The sequence below is a fragment of the Anolis sagrei genome, chromosome 5 (assembly GCF_037176765.1).
Source record: "Anolis sagrei isolate rAnoSag1 chromosome 5, rAnoSag1.mat, whole genome shotgun sequence".
NCBI lineage: Eukaryota > Metazoa > Chordata > Lepidosauria > Squamata > Dactyloidae > Anolis > Anolis sagrei.
This window is the reverse complement of record NC_090025.1, coordinates 181425367-181444063: the sequence shown is the minus strand read 5'-3', so window position 1 is coordinate 181444063 and position 18697 is coordinate 181425367. Positions and strand designations below refer to the sequence as shown.

At 39.7% G+C, this 18697-nt stretch overlaps 1 protein-coding gene across 4 annotated transcripts in view; it reads left to right on the top strand.

The window, feature by feature from the left end:
* Nucleotides 1-17065, top strand: part of EPS8 (EGFR pathway substrate 8, signaling adaptor) — a 180016-nt gene extending 162951 nt beyond the window's left edge. For all 4 annotated transcript variants that reach the window (XM_067469299.1, XM_060776641.2, XM_060776642.2 and 1 more), the window contains 6 exons: nt 1642-1750; nt 2550-2687; nt 10707-10920; nt 12921-13101; nt 13537-13666; nt 15268-17065. In XM_067469299.1, the coding sequence (XP_067325400.1) occupies nt 1642-1750; nt 2550-2687; nt 10707-10920; nt 12921-13101; nt 13537-13666; nt 15268-15381 (886 nt within the window). In that variant the 3' untranslated portion in view covers nt 15382-17065. The remainder of the gene's footprint in view (nt 1-1641; nt 1751-2549; nt 2688-10706; nt 10921-12920; nt 13102-13536; nt 13667-15267) is intronic.
* The last annotated feature ends 1632 nt before the right edge of the window (nt 17066-18697 follow it).

The following is an 18697-nucleotide window of genomic DNA, read 5'->3' as shown; positions in this document are numbered from 1 at the left end:
TGTATTCATATGAGTATTATTTGTCATTGTATGCATGTATAATTGTATCTGATGATATGATGAATGGATCTAACACTATTCATGTAAATGAAAAGCCCTTAGAAAGATTACTTTGTAAATGGCAAGAGCCATAATTCCCAGTCAGGTTGGACACATTCCATGTTTATGGAGGTTTCTGCATGTTGTAACCTAAAAAGGAACTTTTCCAAAGTCTGACAAAACATTATAATTTAAAATTAACACGTGCTTTCTCCATTGTTTAAAACAATAATCAGAGTGCTCTTCTTTGGATTCTGAAGACAGATATCTGTCATGAAAAAACAAACCTATTTGGGTTACAATGGGTGGCTTAGATTATGGAGAAGAGCTCTTTGGCAAAGCTTTGCATTCAAAAGTAATCCCAAGTAATCACAAATTTCTCCAGCTAGGACCGGGAGAGAGTCCTATCTGAAGACTTGGAGATCACTACAAGTTGAGCTTCGCTTACTCGAAAGTGTTGTGTGTTTTGGATTTTTTTTAAAAAAAATGCATGTGAAATGGGACTCAAATACAATGTTCATTTATGTTTCATACATACATTTATACATAGCCTGAAAGTAATTTTATAAACAATATTTTTAATTATATTGTTTGTGAAGCAAAGTTTGTGTACACTGAAACATCAGTAAGCAAACATCAGTATCACTCTCTCAGCCACCCAAGTGGACACTTTTGGATTTTAGAATATTTTGGAATTCAGGTTAAGGGATGCTCAGCTTGTACCAATCAATACAGACAGTAATCCCAGGCAAACCTTGAACATACTTCTGTTTCGGATTAATAAATGACTTCCTTACAGTAGTAGCATCCTCCTTCTACTGAATCCTACAAATTCAGGAAAAATACCCCCAAAGCTCTGTAATTAAAATTTTGACTGCCCCCTGGAAAGTATGACTTAACTTTAAAGTTAAATAGCATCTGTGTAACATGACTCTCATTGTATTGTCGAAGGCTTTCATGGCTGGAATCAATGAGTTGTTGTAGGTTTTTCGGGCTGTATGGCCATGTTCTAGAAGTTTCACCTGCATCTGTGGCAAGCATCCTCATAACTTTGAAGATGCTTGCCACATCAGGAGAGAATGCTTCTAGAACATGGCCATACAGCCCGAAAAACCTACAACAACCCAGTGGTTCTCATTTATACTCTTTTATTGTCACAGCATGGCACTGTTTTAGTGCAATACAATAGCAATTTCAAAATTTTATAGCAAAAGCTATCATCTTAATTGAATGACTAGGATGTGAGCAGAGACACATATACACACACAATAAGTTTGCCTTCTTGTTCAAATCCTTTCATGGTGACACCGAGAGCATATGTGTAAATCTGTAAGAACAGATCTATGCATACCAACTGAGTGCTTACAATGGATTCAGTGGTTAGTAACCCGGTTGCCTCTTCCCAGCTTTTTTTTTTTAGTTTTTGGTTTTTGGTTTTGCTTGTGTAATGGCTGGCTGCCTTCCTTTCATGGTAGTAAACTTTGGTAAATCATCACCCCTAATTACATTTGCTAGCAGGCAAGACTTGTTCCTTCACTCTCCTCTGGTTCTGCCTTGCTGAAAATTGCAGCCAGAGTAATGTTTGGCTTGTTTGCTTTGTAGAAATTATGAAGCACATAAAAACCCATCCAAGAAATATGCCAAAACCAACTACGACTTTGTGGGAAGAAACCAGAGTGAACTTTCTGTCTTGAAGGATGAGATTTTAGAGGTAATATATCTATTTTGACGCAGTCACTTCGATAGTGTTCTGCCAGGCATACATAGATTTCTTGAATCATCTTCCCAAACCAATTTATCTGCCTTAAGAAAATTCTTTATTGATTTGGATTGGATTAGTTGAGTTTCACAGTCTTGGGAAAACGAGTAAATGGGAACATAAGCAGTTGCCTAATAATGTTTGTCCATTAGACCAGTGTTGTCTGTTTGGCCTGGAATCAGTTCACCACATTTACTGTGTAATGGTATGAGTGTTGGCCCAGGAGACTCACTGAGTGACCTTGGGCAAGTTACACATTCTCAGCCTCAGAGCTAGGCAGTGTAAAAACCCCTCTGAACAGCTCTTTTCAAGTCAATCCAACCCTAGATTTGTCTTAAGGTGGCCACAATATGGAAACAAAGACACACAACAGCAGTGGCAATTTGATCAAACAAAACAATAGATAATATTCCAGGTAGCAGCAGATAAGTTAAAATTATCCCACTGTCAAAAGTGGCCCAAAGCCAAGAAAACCATCTTTACCTGCCAACCAAAGGTTAAAAAGTTTGGTAACAGATGAACAGGGGAAAAAGGGAAAGCTGCATGAGTAGTCCTTTCTATCAGCATGATAGATAAGACCTCCAGTCCATAGGCATTCCTCATTTGATATGCCACATTTTTGCTCTTATAAGAGACTGTGTAAGGCACTGTTGTTCAAAGCAGACAATATGTCGCTAAATAGACAAGTAGTCCAGCCTATTACCTACCTGTCTCCCTATTAGTGAGTTGAACAGTATTTGCTTTCTTCCAGATCCTTGATGACAGGAAGCAATGGTGGAAAGTCCAAAATGCAAACGGAGTCACGGGATTTGTGCCAAACAACATCTTGGAGCCTCTCCGAACTCAGGAACCTGGTGCTGCAGAAATGCCTTATACACATACTATACAGGTATCCCCAGTTTGTTTGTTTGTTTGTTTATGATATTTCTGTTCTGTCTTTCTCAAGCACAAAGGCCTCTCAAGGCAGCTTACAAACTGGCCTTTTGGCCTTTAGATAATTCATGCCAGATAGCTATGTAAATGAAATTCATTGGAATTAGATTTCTGCATGGAAATATGCTTTTTACACCTCCCAGCAACACCTACAAAGTGGAAGTCAGCACACTTTGGAAAACACGTGCATTTCTAAAACTTTAGGGGGGGGGGACCATTTTAAAGCAAACAATGTGTATGAGGCCATTTTTTCAGTTCATGACAAAATCTGAACATTTGAGCAATGTATGTAAACATCCTTAAGTCACTGAAAAAAGCATGAAAATTAGGTATATTAGAAAAATGTGTCAGAGAGGATGTGCATAAAAACATGCAAACATTTCTGTAGGGAAGGGGAAAAAATCTCACAACCTGATCTCACAATTCAATGTGGAAATTGATTGGATCAAAAATGTTATTAAGAAGCTTGATAATAGTGGGGCTGATAGATGTATACATAGCTAGGCTTAAATATCCTAAGGCACCAGATCCCAGCTGATCTTTGAAGCTAAGCTGGATCATCCTGGGTATTTGGATGGGAGATCACCAACAAAAGCTAGTTGCTATATGCTGTATTTCAGAGGGTGGAAATGCCCAACCACTTTTGAGTATCTAATATCATACAGCCACTTAGGACCTTTTTGAAGCCTTTACCTCTCCAGCCTTGCCTAAACAGACATGGTTGAATGTCATTTAACTTGTCAAAATGTGGCCAGCATGATTTTCCAGGGTAGACGAACTGCTACTTGTCCAGTGACAGGTATTTTCATTGGCAGACCTGTTACTATTTTAGTTTATTTTATAGTTACAGGAGAGTGTGCTGGAGTGCATGCTATATCATTGGCTGGTGCCTTGTGACATTCTGATATGTGTTTTTTTAAAAGTGATACAAATAATTATTTTTGTTACTATTTAAGAACATGAAAATAAAGAATTGCTTTTTGGTGCATTACAACTTTGGGAACACTTTGGAACTGAAACTGTTGCAATTTTTGAACAGTTATTTTCAGAGCACAGCTGATAATCACGCAAATGCAAAGTACATTCAGTTTCTTTTAATGCTGAATTGATTCTCAGCACCATAACCTAGAGTCTTTATAGTGTTTGTTTTTAGCTTGGAGGGATTCTGTGGTTTCTCGCCATCCATTTCATTGCTATCATTGCCATTGTATTGCCTCTGCTTTTCCATTTATTTTAATTTTGAATGCTTGTCATACATTAACAGCTGTTGATGCCAAAGAGGGAATTTGAGTTATTTAAGGTAGGGTGTTTCTCCTTCATCCCAGCTCCCTCGGGGAGTGTGAACCATGATGTCTGCTGATGTTTGCATGTGCGTGCATTTGCTAATTGTCTAGTTTGGAGTTCCTGAGGAAGATATCTATAAGACTTTAACTGCACAGAATAGTATTTGTGCATTGTGTAGCTTTTGTGTGCTATTAAAATTATTTGGGTCTTAGAACTTTGGTGTAGATTTTCTAATTGACTGGCATACATTCATCTTTGCTATTCAGAACACAAACCTATAACATCTATACAACAATGTGTTTGGGTGACCGGTAAGAGCAGAAGTGGAACAAACATGTAACCTTCTAGATCAGTGGTTCTTAAACTTTGGTCCTCCCGGTGTTTTGGATTTCAGGAGGCTTAATCCAGTCTCAACTAAAGTAGGTACTAAAATGGATATTGAATCAATTCAACCCTGGTGGCACAGTGGGTTAAACCCCTGGCAGGACTGAAGACCGACAGGTCGCAGGTTCGAATCTGGGGAGAGGTGGATGAGCTCCTTCTATCAGCTCCAGCTCCTCATGCGGGGACATTAGAGAAGCCTCCCACAAGGATGATAAAAACTTCAAATCATCCAGGTGTCCCCTGGGCATTGTCCTTGCAGATGGCCAATTCTCTCACACCAGAAGCGACTTGCAGTTTCTCAAGTCGCTCCTGACATGACAAAAAAAAGCCCATATAATCATTGACTTACGTTCTGCATTTGATTCAGTGACTCTAGTTGGGATTAGTAATTGGAGTTAACCCAAAGAAAGGACAATCAGGAGGCATGATTTGAGAATTGGGTCAAGGGCCTATATGTTAAACTGTGGCAAACAGTAGCCCTGTCATGTCTTGGTTGGTTTGAACTGAGTGAAATGAAGCATGCTCGACAGTTTGCAGTGTTCTTTGCAGTGTTCTTTGCTGTGTTCTTTGCTGTGACTTTTGCACTCAGTCATCTTGGATAATAAGGAAGGCTCCATCAAAGTCATTCTGCTTGAGATATGTTTTGCTTAATTGGAGCCCCAATACAAAACAGACCAGACTTAGAGACAGATAACGTTCTGTTTTGAAGCAGCAATTTCATGGAGTCATATAATTATAGAATCTTGAAGTTGAAAGAGGCTGCAAGTCCATCTAGTTCAATTGCGTATCATCAGGAATACACAATTACAGCACTTCTGGCAGATGTCCACCCAACGTCTTTTTAAAAGACCTCTCTAAAGATGGAGAGTCCATCACCTTCACTTTTATTTATTTGTTTATTTACTTACTTACTTCACATGTATACTGCTTTTCTCACCCTGGGGGAGACTCAAAGCAGTTTCCAACATATTTGTGGCAAAATATAATGCCTCACATACATATAAAACCTAACATAAAACAACAATAACATATACCTATCAATTAGATCATAAAAATGTAAACATTAAAACGTAGAGTTAAAAACATATTAATATAAACATTAAAATCACATAATTCTATAATCATGGTCCAAGGCCATTCCAAATATGAAATATCAGTTTATCTCACTATTGAATTGTTTTTACAGTCTTCCAAATGTTAGATAGAATGTATTTTCTTATATTTTGAATTGACTTGTAATTTGAATCCAGAAAACAAGCTGTCTACATATTTTACATGACATCCCTGCAGATAGTTCAAGATGGTTATCATGTCACCTCTCAGCCTTTTCAAAGCTAAACATACACAATTCTCCAAATAATTTCTTATAAGGTTTGGTTTCTAGTCCTCCCATCATCTTGATCACCCTTCTTTGAACATGTTCCACCTTATCTATGTTCCTCTTTTTTATAGTTCCTATTGTTAATGTTTTTAAAATTGCTTACTTCTGAAACAAACTAAAAAAAATAATTTAGATAAGGCAAGTTCTGGATGACCTGCCAAAGAACAGAATTAAGAAATGGTTCCATATTTGATACTCAAAGATCTGGATCTGAGAGGAATCCAGCAGGAAGATTATATAGAAGCCTGACTTGAAAAAATAGGAAGGTTTTTTAAGGTGAAAAATGCATAGTTTTTTTTAAAGCAAATACATCTCTACTTCCCGTTGCCTCCCAATCTGTCTTCTCTGTGGTGGTAGATGACCCAAGCTGCAGAACACAAAGTCCCATCCTGCCAGGGACCAGCAGGATGAGACCTCACTTCTTCTTCCTGTCCCCATGAGCACAAGATGGACAGAGGGGAAGTGCCAGCATCACAGTAGTGTCTTGGGCTCTAGTCCTTTATTTGCTCCAAACCCTCTTTGTGGAAAAGGAGAGGAAGAAAATAGAATCTGTGTTGTGTTTCTTCTTGAAATACCACAAAGCTCCAAGCACTTGAGTAATGTCCTTATCCTAGAAAAAAGGAAGCAGGACTGGAATTTTCTGTTAGTTAATATATAACAGTCTGATGAGCCACACAATTCTGGTCCACTTTAGCACAGAAGGGTTCCTTAATGATATATTCTTGTAGGTTTGCATCATCATCAACAGCACCCAAGAAAAGGTAGTTTTCGATATGTGTAATTGGATGTAGGCCTGCCAGGATTTGAGTTTTCTAAGGGGTTTGCTCACTGTTAGGTCAGTTTGTATATCATTTGCTCCCTTCTGGTTGTAGCCAAAAGAGTTGTAAATAAATCAACCAAGAGACTTCTTAACCACATTAGAGTGGGTCAGGTGATATCCAATATTCCCTCCAAATAAATCCCATTCAGTCTTTATTTTATCTAAAATGGAAAAAAAAGGACTCTCTAACTCCAGAAAGCTGGAATGTCACCTATAGATATATTTAAATATGGCTTTGGGAGCATTTTTTAAAATTCCATACAGATCAACATGTAAGTGGTATTGGACAAATATAAGAGTAAACATACCTAAAAGGGGAAAACAGCTGACTCTGTCCATCCTTAGCCTCAACATATGGTTCAGCATGTTGCCTTTTTGCCCTTTAATATTGGCACTGCTTATATGACCATTGTTTAAAATTACTATGATCATTATTGTTCATTCCTTTGGGCAAAAAGGCCTTGGCCATTAATGCTGATATGCAAGCTATCTGTGCCAAGTTTGGCTTCCTGAGCACTGTTGCCTTGCACATTCTTTGGACTCTACCATGAAGCCTCCTTCCAAGTATCTTTATTTAGCAATTTGTAGCAAATGGCTCTCTGCGGGAGCGCAGCTTCTCTTTCACACACGTTTCTCAGGCCCAGGTCTGCTGCCAGCATCTGCCGGCCCAACACAATTATCTCTTGCCAAGTGCCCTCTTTCCTTTTTCCCAAGCCACTTTCCTTTTCTCCACTGCCTGGGAAATATGTCACAATGAGGGGATCCGCATGGACAGGTGCTCCTTCTGCACTTGCCAGAATTGCTGCTCCATCTTTGCCAATAATTCTTACAGTAGCATTCTGGCTATGAAGGGAGAGCTTTGTTTTCAGTAAAAGCGTGGTTCTGTTGTGAGCCCATTGAGTTTCCTTTCCTTATTTTTCTAAAATAAAGAGATTAAGCCAGAGGAAGTGACTCCACTTTTGAAAACAAAATAGTAGTGGCCACTGTACCCAAGTTCACATGGGGATTTTCCTTTGTGAGAGTTGTCCACACGATTGTGAGAAAAATGAAGCAGTAAATCCACTTGAACTGGGCAGACGAAGGAGTATGGGGTCAGAGGTTTCCACTGCAGAAGAATAGAGCTAGGAAATGTTACTTTTTTTGGACTATAGCCCCCTGCCCCTCAAATAAGCTACTCAACACTGCCAGTTGGCCATGCTAACTGGAAGGTACAGGATGAAGAAGGCCAAAAAAGTATTTTTTTGGTAGTAACATTAAATGGAGCTAAGGGAAAGAAAATGTGACGTAATGAAAATTATGCTTAGTTCACATTTTACCAGTCCACACACTGTCTTGTCATAGAAAGAAAAGTATGCCACACAGATGATCACTAAAGAACAAGAAGTTTACTCTTTGTAATGCAGAACAACATATATACAATCATGTGAACAGTTGAACTGACTCACACAGTGTCCTCTTAGAGAGATTCAAATGGTCTTTTGGTGTCAATGTGAAAGATCTCCTTCCAGCAGCTCATGAAGCAAGAACACTCTGCAAACACATGCACAGCTCAAGCCTAAAAATGTAAAAGGCATGGACGGTGGGACCGGAATTTTCCTGGAGTTCCAAATTATCCGCAGTTTTTGGTAACTGCCATTCATCTGGAAATGTATGCTTTATAGATTTAGGGGGGTCTTACTGAATTAAAAAATGTATTCCTAATGGCATTCACCAATATTTTTGTGCATATCTCAGTTTATATTAATGGTCTATTGCCTCATGTAATTGGTTAGGTATTAAAACACAATATAACATATTAATATAATAAGATAAAATATAGCATGTCTAATTGCACCCAGAGCCATCGTTTCTTCTGCTTCGTGTCTATGTCTTCATGGTCGCCAGTGATTGTAAAAATGCGGTTATATTAAAAGTGGCAAGCAAGTGCCATTGTCAGCAACCGTTGAATGCCACTTAAATTTTGGAGGGCTGCCAATTTATGGTGGAAGGTCCAGTGTTGTTTTTACCCACCTAATTTGCTTTGATTTACTTTACTTTTCCCTAGCAATTACTGGGAGAACTCTCAGAGGTAAATGTTCCCATATACAACATGCCATTCATGTATATATTGTAAAGTTTGTTCCACTCAAAAACTGCTGTGCAATGACATTTTTGTTGGTACTGTCCATAAAAGCTTTTGCATATCTAAATGCCTTCAACAATTTTGGTTTCCCAGTTCTCACCATTAAGGTATTATGGCTACGGATGAAGATAACGAAGCTGCCTAAGATTAGGCCAGACAGATTGGGCTACCGAGATTGAGAGAGGAAATGTAGAGTAAATTTGAAAGATGCCATAATAGTCAGTAGAATGCTAAGGCTTTTGGACTCATAGCAACATGAATTTCCACCTAAATCTAAAAGTTAATTGAAACCAAAATTGCTAATTAAATTATTCATAGTGCTAATTGCTCACTCTGGGGGTGGGTGTGAAAGGACAGTGAGAGCTTTTCTCACTTTTGGAGCACAATATAAATTCAAAAATTCAGAAAATATTCAGAGACATGCAAAGAGAGAAGACTGAATATACTTGAGGCCTCCCTTCTTTTATTTGGCCAGGTATTGACTACTGTTGGAAAAGTTAAAGGACTACAGCACTCATAATCCCCAAGCCTGTATTGTCCGTTATAGTGCAAAAAATGGCTATTGTTCCACACTGTGGACTAATTTGACTAGGGGTGATCCTTCAGGGCAAAGAAAGTGTGTTTATCACCACTTAACATTTCATACGTTGTTTTGAAATTGAGATTAATTGGAGATTGAAATCAAGCATCCCAAACATGTATCCAGCCACCAAATCATACTAGTTCATAGTTCATAGTTGTTATGGGCACTGCAATGGCCCATAACAACTAGTGGATCTGAATGTTCTAGACCTCACAGTATCTTTTCCCATCTCTACAGTAGGTAAAACTTGGTTGGATTTGGTGCTAGTGAGGAACCAGGCCTCAGACTTGCTGGATTTTTTTTATTCTGGAGCTACCAGATCCATCTACCAGAGCTGGGTGTGAAAAAATAAGAATTGTAACTAACTAACTACCAGGCCAGGTTGTAGAGGGTCACCAAAAGATCCCTGTTCTAGATGTATGGAAACTAAGGGATATCAATTATGATCTTGTATAGTTTGCTAATTGGAATGTGGCAGTGGCCATTTTTGATTAAGACCTCAAGGGAACCTAATTGGGAAACATAAGTTCTCATGTTATCCTCGTAGGGTCTTAGCCAATATTGATCAGCACCATATCCCAAGCATCAATCCATAGCAGCAGTCTATGTGGTTTTCATCAGTCCCCACACATCTAGAAAAGGAGTCAGCAATCTTATGCCTTCCAGAGACAATCCCTGACCATTGCCCATGCTTGGTGACTCAGGGAGGGGGGAGGTAAAAATATCAAGAGTAGCATTACTCAGTGAGATGATCAATGGATCAGTGCTGGTCACAGCTCTTCAAATGCAAGTACCTGGCATGTTTCCAGGAAGAGAAGAAATGATTGTAGCTAATTGGCACAATTATGGTACCAAGTCTCTGGCAAAATGCCAGTTCCTTACATCTGATAGTTTCAGATGCATTGAACTAGAAGGGGGAAAATTAATATTTTATTTCCCTGAAAATGAAAGAGAAGCCAAAAGACAGCAATCATCGGACAGTTGGGATTTCTATTTCTGGCCAAGATCAACTATTTAGTACTGTATGTATACTAAATGGTTGTTTCTTGGTCAATACCACCCTTGTCCTGCTTTACTGGGCTGCAGCCGCTGTGAGCAACAAAAGGGATCAGTTCTCCTTTCAATCAGAGCACAGCACATTGACATTATTGTGAATATTTAGGGATGGTGAATATAAATACTTATGGATATGCAACTCAAGAGTGTGCATGTGTAACTGTGATAGTGTATTCTAGCACTGCTTTTCCCCTTCGTCCTGCAATATGTAGAAGTGTGTGTGTTATTCTACCATGCCTTTTGGGAGATGCGCTGATTTTCTTGTAGAGGTTTAATCTTTTCACTCTAAACATTTGATTTTTTAATCTCCTTCTAAAATTAAACCTGATTTTTTCTTGTCTGCAGAAACAAAGGACGGACTTTATTCCAAAGCAATCTGACCCTGCACCTGTTGCTCCGTCACCACCCCAGACACCAATTCCAGTTCCTCTCCCTCCCAGCATTCCAGCTCCTATCCCCGTTCCTGTGCCAAAGGTACCTGGAGCCATCAGCCGCCAGAGCAGCACGTCAAGTGACGGTGGGCGAGATGCACAGAGACAAAGGCCACCCCCTATAGATCGTGAGTCTCTTTTTGGCATGGTTGCTTTGTTCAGAGAAGAAACACATGTTGGTTACTTTTACTGTGTTCTGGGCACACATTTGGATTTGTCACCCAGGATTATTGCTTTTTTGAAACATGGCATTCAGAGATACTCAGCCCTTTTTTTAAAGAGCAAATCTCTAGTCCTCTCGATCCTAGACCGAGCCACCTTGAGATCTGTTGACAATGTATGAAGCCACTGGGGGAGATCATCCGGAGTTTTGGGGTGTGGTGTCACCTGTATGTAGATGACATCCAACTTTGTCATGCCTTCCCATCTGCTACTAAGGAGGCTGTTCAGGTCCTGAACCAGTGCTTGGCCGCTGTGACGGTCTGGATGAGGGAGAACAAATTGAAATTAAATCCAGACAAGACAGAGGTACTCCTGGTCAGTCTTAAGGCTGTGCTAGATGGGGTTATACTCCCCCTGAAGGCGCAGGTTCGCAGCTTGGGTGTGATCCTGGATTCATCACTGAGCCTGGAACCCCAGGTCTCAGCAGTGACCAGGGGAGCATTTGCACAGTTAAAATTTGTGCACCAGCTGCACCCGTACCTTGGGAAGTCTGACTTGGCCACGGTAGTGCACGCTCTAGTTACATCCTGTATAGACTACTGCAACGCACTCTATGTGGGATTGCCTTTTAAGACTGTTTGGAAGCTCCAAATGGTCCAATGTGTGACAGCCAGGTTGTTAACAGGAGCAGTGCTCAGGGAGCACACAACTCCTCTGTTGTGCCAGCTCCACTGGCTGCCAGTTTGCTTCCGGGCAGAATTCAAAGTGTTGGCTTTAACTGGTCTGAAACCTGCTAAGATCTTCTGGGGAGGCCCTGCTCTCGCTCCCGCCTTTCTCACAGATGCGTTTGGCAGGGACAAGAGACAGGGCCTTCTCAGTGGTGGCCCCTCAACTATGGAACACCCTTCCCAGGGATATAAGATCGACCCCCTCCCTCCTGACTTTTTGAAGAAAAGTTAGAACCTGGCTTTTTGAGCAGGCCTTTGCTAACCCAGCATAATTATACAAAATCATTAAACGATCTGACGATGCAATTGAATAACTATTTTAACAAGGAGATGCCTACGACAATGTTTTTACGACTTTGTATGGTCTTTTTTATATTTTTATATTTTATGCTAAACGTTTTAACAGTATTTTATGATTGTTTTATTTGTTGAGGCATCAAATGTTGCCGTGAACCACTCTGAGTTGCCTTCAGGCTGAGAAGGGCGGCATACAAATATGGCAAATAAATAAATAAATGTCTGCTTAAAACAGGGGTGGGGATTTTGCAGCCCTCCAGCGATTGTTAGATTCTCATCTTCCAGCATTCCCCATTAGCTAGAAGGCCTGGGTATCTGCAATCCAACAACATGTGGAGCACCACACAATTTCCACTCTTGCTTTAAAATTTCCCCAGTTCTCAGGGGACTAGGCAAGGCTTCCAATTTTCAGGAGGAGCAATAAAAGGCTGTAGGGTGGTGGTAGATTGTATGTTTTGTATGCAACATGTGCCAGGCTTAATCCCTAGTGTTGCTAGGTGAGGTGGAAAAGACTGACCAAACTGGAAATACTGAACTAGACAAACTAATGATCTGAGTCAATATATGACTTTGTGTGTTCTTGTTGTGCTGAACTTCATGCCACTAAAGAATTCAGTTGGAAGTTCAGCCCCATCATTAGGCAGAGTGAGGCAATTACCTAGAGGAAGAAATACAGATAGTCACAAAAAGGCAGATAAATCTTCATTATCCATTTTTTTAGTATAGTGTTCAATTTACTATCAAGGTGGTGGAGAGGTGCTTTATTGGATTTTCTGCTTCAGGTACCAAAATAATTTGGTTAGCTTTAGAGCCCAGAGCTTGAAATTAGCATGTTATGAATAATAAAAGCATTACCTGTACTAGACTGTGCTTTGGGGGGAAATGCAACAGACAGTTTCATAAATCTTGTAGAAACAATCCATCTTTTCTTTCTTTCTTAGGAAGGAAATCTCAAATGGAGGAAGTCCAGGATGAACTCATTCACCGGCTCACCATAGGACGGAGTGCTGCCCAAAAGAAATTCCACGTGCCACGCTCCAATGCCCCAGTAGTCAACGTCAGCTATGAATCCTCACCAGAAGATGTGAAAATGTGGCTACAGGCCAAAGGATTCAACCCAGTGTGAGTCCACAAGACTTTTGCCTTAAGATTTCACACAAATGGTGGGAATGACTGATCTCCAAGGCCAAGCTGCAGAACCCTCAGCTCGGAAACCAAGGTCTTTTATGAGAATGTTGAGTGGGAGGCTTACTTGACCTGCTTTCCATGCCTCCTTAATGCAGTGGGTGGTAGAAATGCTGTCAGAAGTGGGTCCTTCCTGTGCAGACTCTTGTCTTAAAGAGTACTCAGGCTAAATGCTCAGTGGTAATAAGTAGGATAAGGTATGTGTCATTGGACAAAAGGCCTGGGGAAGAGATATGGTTCATTTCCTGGCCTTCTATTCATCATGTCATGCTACACCACCTGCCCCACTTCACCAGTTAGCACATTTTTTTTATTTTTGAAAGATATTTTTGTAAAAACATTGTTGTTCATATATTGATGCCAATCATACAGGACTGTCAACAGCCTTGGAGTTTTGACTGGTGCTCAGCTGTTCTCTCTCAACAAAGATGAATTAAAATCAGTGTGCCCTGAAGGAGCCCGGGTCTACAGCCAAATTACTGTTCAGAAAGCTGCACTGGAGGTATGAACGGACCCTTCTTTCCCTCTTAATGCAATCCACCAGCTTTATCTTTGAAACTGGTTGTTGCACTTTCCACCAAGGATGGAAGATTTTGCAAATAATGAGTTAGAAGTAACATCTACAGGTACATCTAGTCGCTTTTTGGATCAGAGCTAGATCTACCATACTATTTTATGTATTAGGGCAAAATTAAGTTACGTACTCAGTCATGTAATGAGAACTACCGCTATTACTTTACTTCAATTAAAAGCAACTGTTTCTAGTTACTCTCAAAATTCACCTTTAATGTCTTTTTAGAAGCATTTTACAATTAATTATTCAGGTTTTATGCCATTTATGTATTAATTGTAAAGTTTGTTCCTCTCAAAAAAAAAAAAAAGGTAAAATAGTATCAGAGATAACAAGGATGGCAACAAGTCATTCAGTTACTTTTTCAACATTGCAACCTATAATGATTATGGGTTGTTTTTCAAAGATAAAGGTAAATAATGGAAATTAATTACATTTAAAAAGTAACTTTCTATTTATGTATTACATGGGTTTTAGTGAAACTGCTATCCCAAAGCATAATGCAGTGCAAGTGTGGGTGCATTCTTGAAAACTATCTGCTTTACTATCTGTATTTAGATGTAATGCTAAACCCTAGTTTAGTATTACATGAAGAGGTCTAGGCAAACCTCGGACTTCTGGTCTAATGCAATCCAAAGTTCTAATGTGGCTCTCTAGTAGCCTTCCACAGTTGCCCATTTCTGCTTTAGTGTCAGAAACATGACAAGATGAAGCCAATCCAAAACAGAAATGAAAGCTTCTTAAAACTTCTTACGAGCATGTTGGAAGGAAGGAAGAAGGGCCCATGTTCTGATGAAAGCTTGTGTAGCCCTTGTGCTATATGTTTCCAAGTGAACTATGACTTGAAGCATTCTTCTCATAGGTTTTCTTGGCAAGATTTATTCAAAGGAGCTCGACCATCACTTCTCAAACATTGGCTAGCATTCTATTAGTGAAATACATAGTTGTTAAGTCCATTTATTCCTGCATATACCTTTTTGGAGGGGCGGGGTCATTGTGGAGGTTGGTGTTCTCTTCTACCTTCTACAATGAGCAAAACCCCATCAACTCTTTGTTTGGCCATTGCAACTTATACCTATTAACATTATGTGCCTAGTGGATAACAAGTTGGACCTTATTAGAGAAGCATCATACTATCTTCTTTTAGTCAGATGAAAATTGATGGTGAAATCCCTCAACAACTCAGGAGGACTCTGGTGGATCTCAACTACCTATGTGATCAATCTGCTGCTTGCTTTGTAAAGATAGCTAAATGCTTCTATGTTTTCCCTAACTGTTCTCCATCAGTCATTGAATGGCCATGTGGGAGGAGGCCTGCCATCGTTAAACAATCAGTCTGAGGAAAAGAGAGTTTGAGAGGAGAGATATAACACCATTCCTCTTGAAGAAAGGTCACACTACATTGTGCCATTTAGGATCTTGGATACAGCATTGAGTATTATGTGTATGAAATAATTTTACGTTTGGACATAAAACATCTGCTGAAAAAGACATCACTGAATCACACTCTTGTTCTTTTTCTGATTTCACAGGCTACCAGTGGAAGTACTGAATTGCAAGAGATCATGAGGAGACGGCAAGAGAAACTCAGTGCAGCCGCAACAGACTCAGGAGTAGAGTCCTTTGATGAGAGCAGTGGTCATTAAATGTCTTTTCTATGTTTTGTTATTGTTTTAAGAGAGTGTGTGAGAGAGTGAGCCCATCGTTCTTGGCATTGTTCCATCGCACTATGTTTTAGGAAGCCATGAAAGGGAAATGTCTGACTGGTTGTTGTTATTTATGTAGATACAAATTGATGCCATAAAGAAAGCATGCAGTTGGGATGTAAAAGGGAGGGAGGGTGAGGCAGGGCTACTGCTGCCCCATTCCTCCCCCTTAATTTAAAAGTATATTTAAGGCAGAATTATCCAGGAGTCCTGAACCAGTCCTCCTGAGGCTGGTGTGTGAAAACAATCATTTCATGTTTTTTTTTCTTCTTTTCAGTGGGAAAGAGAAATCCCACTACTGCTTTTGAGCCATTCACAGATACTGAACTGGCCAGTTAAAAACATGCTGAAGACTTTGGACTGGTTGTGAACATAAAGGGCATGTGGGATCTAGCCAAAGTAGTCCCATTGATTTGAAAGGGGAATTGAGCATATACTCACTGTGACTACAGCTCCTCGTCATTCCTTCCATCATAGTGAGGTTCATAGTGAGGGCCTCTTTCCAGTGTCCCCATATGAATGGGGCAGTGAATTCACTCTGGCTTTGTGTGAGAACTTGATATGAGCTATCCAAAGTAATGAACTAATTTGAGTGAGATGGCTCAGTGCTAAGGAAACCTCCTTTCCTCTTCAAACTGAAACCTGAAGCTAGTTCACCATCTCACTTTACATGGAGGGGCCAGTCAACAGCTCCTCTTCCTCCCATTTTTCAGCACTTAGGGCCCATCTACTTGGGTCAAATCAATTGACTTGGGAGTGAATGGACTCCAAAGCCTCCACATGATGCACAGAGTCCATTAACATTAACATGGCCTTCTCTCATGTTAAAAAAAATCATGGGATGCTCCAGAGCTTCCTTATGCTTTCCAGAGTTATTTAAAAGTTCCTGATTGCCAAGAGGCTTTGTGGTTTTGGTATCATCCACAGCCCTGCTCTTAACATAAGCACAGACTAATTTCTTTGGACAGCATCATGAAATGATTTCTTAGTGGCAATGTAGATAGCAAAATAATTTATTCTGAATTCCAATTTTATTGCTGTTCCACTGAGAATAAGCACAAATCAATAAAGCCACCAAACATGGAAGCAATAGCACAAATGTCAGTTTTTAAAAGGAGGGAGCAATCGGACCTTCCTTTGGGGATATCCCTGTGGTTATTCACAGTATTATTTCTTACGAGTATTGTCTTTTGTTTTCTGTTGGTTTTCTGCTTTAACTTCACTGGTCAAAAGGAAAGGGTAGCCCGATTTTTGCAGGTTTAAACAGGAATGGTGTTATAAATGTTTCAAAAATATTTGAGAAAATGGAGTGATCATTTCAAACTGAAATCTTTTAAACTATGGCCAAGCCAAGCATAGAAAAAAAAATAACCCAATAAGCATATTCTTCTTTTGGATTCATGATGATTTCTTATTTTCTCCACACGAAATGTTCTACTCTGTCATTTGTATATAAAGGCATCAAAATCCCATCATGTCATTTAGGATAAATTAATCATCTAGTTTTATTAATTTTCATGGTGCCTTTTTTCACACAACTCGGCTGATAGTCTGCAATGAACACTATTTGATGTATATAACATGCTTGTTTTATTTGTCATGATAAATGCAGGGAGAATCACAATAGGAGTGTTGGGTTTTCTTTTGTCTCAAAAGGATTGCACAGTTGGTAAATTATTTGTTTCTGTCTTTCTTGGAAAATGTAGGTACTTCAACCATCATGTTCAGCAAGGGGAGTCAGGCTGCTGTCATGAAGAGAAGTTATAGGTCTACATATGTTGACAATCTGGAACATATCTGGAGAAGGGCCACCAATAGGGTGAAAGGTTTGAAAGCCAAGCCCTTTGAGCTTAAGAAGCAGGGTATATTTAGCCTGGAGAAGGTTAAGAGCAGGCATGATAGTCTTGTTTAAATATGGGAGAGGAGGACATATTGTGGAGGAAGCAAGACTAAGAGAAATGGATTCAAACTACAGGAAAAGAGATTCCACTTTAACATTTGAAAAAGCCTCTTGATGGCAAGAGCTATTCAACAATGGAATACATTGCTTCAGAGTGCAGTAGAGTCTCCTTCTTTGGAAAGTTTTAAATAGAGACTGAATAGCTATTTATGGGAATTGTTTGATTGTTTGGTTGAACTAGATGACCCTTGGGAGTCTCTTCCAACTCTATGTTCCAAACATGTAAATCATCAGTCCCTGTGGTAGATGACCAAATACCAGAGCTCTTAATGAACTCACATTTGAAATGATGGCGCTTGCTTTAAAAAAAAAAACCCCAAAACACATGAACCTAAGGTCACCATCTATACTAGAAGACTGAGCCAATGTAACATGTTTTTTTAAAGGGGATCCAGGAAATTGCAGGCTACTTACCTTGATGTGTATTCTAAGTAAACAGGTGGGATTCATCGGTTAAGGTGTGAACCATATAGAACAGAGGATGGCAACCAAACTGGAGCCAGGAACAAGTCTGTTCTTCAGACACATACAACAACAACAACAGCAACCCCCCCCCCCAACAATGAAGTACATGCCTCACAGCATGTAGTCCTGTTGCAATTTTTAAAGAGGTGGCAAAGGAAAACATGTAATTGTAGGTAAGATAGGATTCTTGTGGTATATTTATGATGTTTTTAAATGTTTCAGAGGCTTTTTGTATGGCTTGAGAGCAAAAATCTCTCAAATATTGCAGTGATTTTTATACAAAAAATGGGAGATGGAAGACTGATCAGGGGTTTTAGGGTGCCAGAAAAGTGGGAGCCAGAGATTGCATGCACCTTGTGAGCTACGCTATATAGCAAGGTAAGCTCTACTGAAATGATATCAATGTGACTTTGGCAAAGGTAAGTCCTGCTTCTTGAAAGTATCAGTAACAGAATATTTCAAAAGCCTTTTGACAAAGTTCTTTACTAAAGGCTGGAAATGGTGCAAGTTCTTCACTTGTGGATTGGAACTGGTACAAGAACAAGGGAGGCCTCTTACATTATCTTTTTAACTTGTTCATTGCCAACAAGGATTTCAAGATAAGTTGCAAGGCGGCAAAGTTTGCTGACTGCACCAATTGCTTAGAGCAACATTTGTCAAACTTCTCCACCAGGTGTTTTGGACTTTGGCTCCCATAAATCCCAGCCAGCTTACCAGCTGTTAGAAATTGTGGGAGCTAAAGTCTAAAACATCTGGAGGAACAGAGTTTGAGAAAGTATGGATTACAAAGTGCCTTCACAATGATTTCTCTCAACAGAGATGGGACTTTAA